This window comes from Phyllobates terribilis, unplaced genomic scaffold (assembly GCF_046119375.1).
Source record: "Phyllobates terribilis strain yellow unplaced genomic scaffold, ASM4611937v1 Scaffold_1__5_contigs__length_1240528914, whole genome shotgun sequence".
Lineage (NCBI taxonomy): Eukaryota > Metazoa > Chordata > Amphibia > Anura > Dendrobatidae > Phyllobates > Phyllobates terribilis.
In genome coordinates, this window is record NW_027362761.1 from 253423457 (window position 1) to 253427631 (window position 4175).

Genomic DNA, 4175 nt, shown 5'->3' on the forward strand with positions numbered 1-4175 from the left:
GATCCCTATTTATTTTTATAGTGTTAGATTAGACCACCACTACACATCTTCTATGTCTTACTCTCTCCCAAACTATTGTTTTTACATGTAGAGAAAAATATTCCTCCACACAACAGAAAGAAATACATTGACGTGTTTCTTTAAAGCCTGGAGATAAAAGCTTGATAACAGCTGCCGCTGTGGATGCTGAGCTTGGATGAGACCATGGTAGGTGGTGACACTGAGATCAGGAGAGAACTATCACACATCACCTCATCACAACCACTATAAAGGTGCTACCTAGTCACCTGCAGCAGCTCCATTCATACTTCTGCATTACTGATCTACAGCTAAGCTAGGAATCCTTATTGTGGTGGTCTTCAGAAGTGGCATTTCCACATTTTTGTAGCATTCTTCACATTGTGCAGTTTTAGCCTTGGATCTGAAACACTGCAGCACATATGTGTTACTGACAGGCGCAATATACATAGGTTGTTCTGTAACTATGTTTTGGAGACATTTTATAGCCATAGAAGTGCTCTATCTTATTGCTTTATTCACCGTACATGGGGACAAACCAAAATCCAGGGCGAGACGGAGCTGGATAATGCCTGGAACATTATGGTGTGGAGTCGGAAGTACTGCCGAAAACTTTACCAGCTTAGGTAAGATGAATACACCAAAACCACATACACCATAGTTCACACATCAAGGTGAGGGTCCAAAATCCTTATATTATTTATAATCTGCAACCTAAAATGATGACCAGTTATCTTCTATGTAGCATACAGCTGAGTGATTCCCCTAGGGTGCAGTTTTAAACCATATAAGGGTATATAAGCTCTAAACTACTTTAATTTTTGTTTAAGGTTTATTTCGTGGAGTGGACCATTGTTGCCGGGAACATGACCACTGCTTTCCACAAATTCAGGCATTTGAATTTCAGTATGGTGTACGAAATTACAGACTTCACACTGTCTCCCACTGCGACTGTGACCAGAGGTAAGAATCATGTTCAATGGACACTTGTTTGGAAATCAAAATTGGGGAATTTGCTTCCGGATCGCAGAATTTTAGGGAAATGCAGCTTCATGCAGGAAAGATGTGATCATAGAGCAGTAGATCAAAGTGTAATATCAATTCCTTGTGATTGCCCGCAGGCTGTCTTCCATGGAAAGACCACTGGACTACTAGGAAATTGTGAAAACCTTTATAGTATGTACCTCCAATCCATGATTTAAAGTGAATCTGTCAGTAGGTTTTTGCTTTGTAATCTGAGGTCAGCATGAGGTAGAGGCTGATTTCAGATGTGTCACTTACAGGACTGTGTGCTGTTGTTTCAATACAATCAGTATTTTATAAGCAGGAGAATATCACTGCCGGACTTGCTGCCCTTATGCCTCCTGGTCTCACCACACCCCCAGCACTGATTAGCAGCTTATAGTCAATATACAATGTACATAGTAAGCTGCTAATCAGCGGTGCGGGCAGGGCGAGCTTTCCGAGCACTGCTACATCTACAGCAGAGAAAACTCTTGATTATATCACAACTGCTGCAGCCAGTAAATTCAGTGATACATTGCTGGAATCAGAATCTCTTTCCCTACATTATGCTGCTCTCTCAGGTGAGGTAGCAAAAACCTGCTGACAGATTCCCTTTAAGGATTTAAAATGGCAGTGTAAATTAATCAGTAATAATTCCATGTTTCTACCTAAGGATAAGTTCCCACAATAAGTTTTTGGTGAGTTTGTGATGCTCCGTATCTTCACTGCACTAAAAACGCAGCGTCAAACAGTTCTAGCCAAATAGATGGAACTTATAGAAATCTCATGCCCACTGTGTTTTTTATTATGTTGTATAAACTGACCTGTGGTGCGTGTTTCAAATCATGTCAATTTCTCTTCCGGGTACGCTGAGTTTTAAGTGCGGATTTTCCACATTAATTTGCATTTTTAAAGCGTTCCCGCTGCGGAAGCGCACTAAAAACGCATGTAAGCTACATGTGATTGTATCAACAAAGTTTTGTCAAAGCCAAATACTGAGAAGTATCACACCAGCTTTATTTTATACATGACATAGCAAAAAGAGACAAACACCACAGTGTCACAGATGTGATAAAAACGCATGTAAAAGAAACTCACTGAAAAGCGTAATGAAAAAAATATGCAAGTAACCTAATTTATCTAACAGGTGCAGAAATTCTGCAACACCAAAAACTCACCAAATACTCATTGTAGGAACGTAGCCTGAGTGCAAAAGTGTGTAAAAAGAAAACAGTTAAAAAAAAAACATGTAAAACATCCACAGCAAATCTGCACCAAAATTTTCAATACTTTTCTGTGGATTCAACTGTTTTGCTCTTGTGTTTGAATTTTTTTTTTTTTTATTTTAGCTGTTTTTACCATAAGTAAAGCAAACAACATATAAAGTGACTGCCAATAGCCCTCTGCAATGGATCCATCAACAGAAAAAAACCTTCCTGTGGCAGGAAATATTGCGGATGCATCTCCTGGGCATTCTTGTATAGGAAAACATGGTTAGGTTTACATATCGTTTCCTCTTCCAACCATCCCTCGCATTTCTTCTTTAGGTTTAGGCAATGTCTTCATAATCTTAATGATACAGTTTCTACATTTGTTGGCATCATGTTCTTCAACATCTTGGAAATGCCCTGTTTCAGCCTGGGAGAGGAAGAACAGTGTGTGGAGTGGCACTGGTGGGGAGGGTGAGTGTGTCTCCTCAATTCTGTAAGAGCTTATCAGTCACAATACATGGCTCCTAGAGTGACCAAGCTTGAGGAATATTCAGTATCATGTTGTAATGTATTTTCCTTCAATTATCTGTTTTTTTTCAGGTGTAAAAACAAGGGCATGGTACCAAAAGCAGAGCTTCACAAACCAGAGATCTTCAACTCCACCAATCTAGAAGACAGTCAGACATCTGCCCCTAAACTGCACAAGCATGGACAGAGAGCAGACCTCAGCTCACATACACACAGTGTTACAACTCTCTCCCCATCACTGGCAAACAATGCCAAGTCAAGGAGAAGGAGGCTCAAGAAACTGCAGAGAGCACAAGCTAAAAAGGACAGTAAAAACATCTTAAAAGACTATACAGTAGAGGAAAAATCTAAAAAGCAGAAAGTAAAATCCAAATGGTTCTTGGTAGACTGAGAAAAGAGACATTTATTAACACAAAAGTAAGTGCCTGACATAAGAACAGGAATGTCACTGGAAAAAAAAGACAGTCCACAAATATGGATCCTTGAAAGAAAAGACCTGCAGGAGACAATGTGACATTTATTCTAGAACGGAGCTCACGAACTGGATGTATGGAACAGAGCGGCGTGGGTCCATCGTATGGCATCGCAGAAGAAGGAGCAGATGTACCCCGCGGTATACAATACTTGGACAGCTCTGGTTTATGACATACGTAGGAGAACCATCATGTAGAGAAGCTGGATTCCTGCCACTACCACACAGTTACATTTTAGATTGTAATTTTCACTGAACATATAGTATTTTATTATGCTAGCTATACAAGAAAACCACAATTACAGTCTCTGTGACTACTGTGCTGTGTAAATATTTTTGGGAGCAAACATTTTTGTGCTGTAGTCTATACTATGGGTGACTAATTGTGAAGTGTCTTCATATTTCTGAGATCATGTAGGAATTATTTTGTCCTAGTATAGAATCCGTTCCAGTTTTCTACATTTTGTATACAGTACCTTTTGTTGTAATGGTATAGTTTAAATGGAATCTGTCACCAGGTTTTTGCTATCCCATTTGAGAGTAGCATAATATAGGGGCAGAAACCCTGATTCTAGTGAAGTAACACTTACGGAGTTTCTTGCTGTAGTTTTGATAAAATCACGGTTTTCTCTGCTGCAGATCAAGCAGTTCTCTGAATGCTGAGCTCTGTATAACCCCGCCCACACTACTGATTGCACATGGGCAGAAATCTACCAATGTACACAGAAAGCTGCCAATTAGTGATTGGGGCAGGGTTATACAGAGCTCATGAATAGGCTTGACTACCTTGCAGCAGGTTTACTAGTCCTCTAATGATAATCTCCTGTTAAAACAGGATATCTTCTCAAAACTATACTAAGCATCCCAGTAAGTGACACATTGCTGGAATCAGGATCTCCACTTCTACATTATGCTGTTCTCAAATTAGGTGGCAAAAACCT

At 39.8% G+C, this 4175-nt stretch overlaps 1 protein-coding gene across 1 annotated transcript; it reads left to right on the top strand.

Annotated features, from left to right (window-relative positions):
* The first annotated feature begins 238 nt into the window (after positions 1–238).
* Positions 239–3923, top strand: PLA2G3 (phospholipase A2 group III). Its single transcript, XM_073671174.1, has 4 exons — positions 239–644; positions 849–981; positions 2571–2705; positions 2835–3923. The coding sequence occupies exons 1-4, from the start codon at positions 485–487 to the stop codon at positions 3151–3153; spliced, it is 747 nt and encodes a 248-aa protein (XP_073527275.1). The 5' UTR covers positions 239–484; the 3' UTR covers positions 3154–3923.
* The last annotated feature ends 252 nt before the right edge of the window (positions 3924–4175 follow it).

What these genes read in the sequence shown, in the direction of transcription:
- PLA2G3 (XM_073671174.1), top strand. Translation starts at nt 485, where the DNA reads ATGTTTTGGAGACATTTTATAGCCATAGAAGTGCTCTATCTTATTGCT. An exon ending in CGAAAACTTTACCAGCTTAG is followed by an intron (nt 645 to 848) that starts GTAAGATGAATA and finishes TTTTTGTTTAAG; the next exon opens with GTTTATTTCGTGGAGTGGAC. An exon ending in GAGTGGCACTGGTGGGGAGG is followed by an intron (nt 2,706 to 2,834) that starts GTGAGTGTGTCT and finishes GTTTTTTTTCAG; the next exon opens with GTGTAAAAACAAGGGCATGG.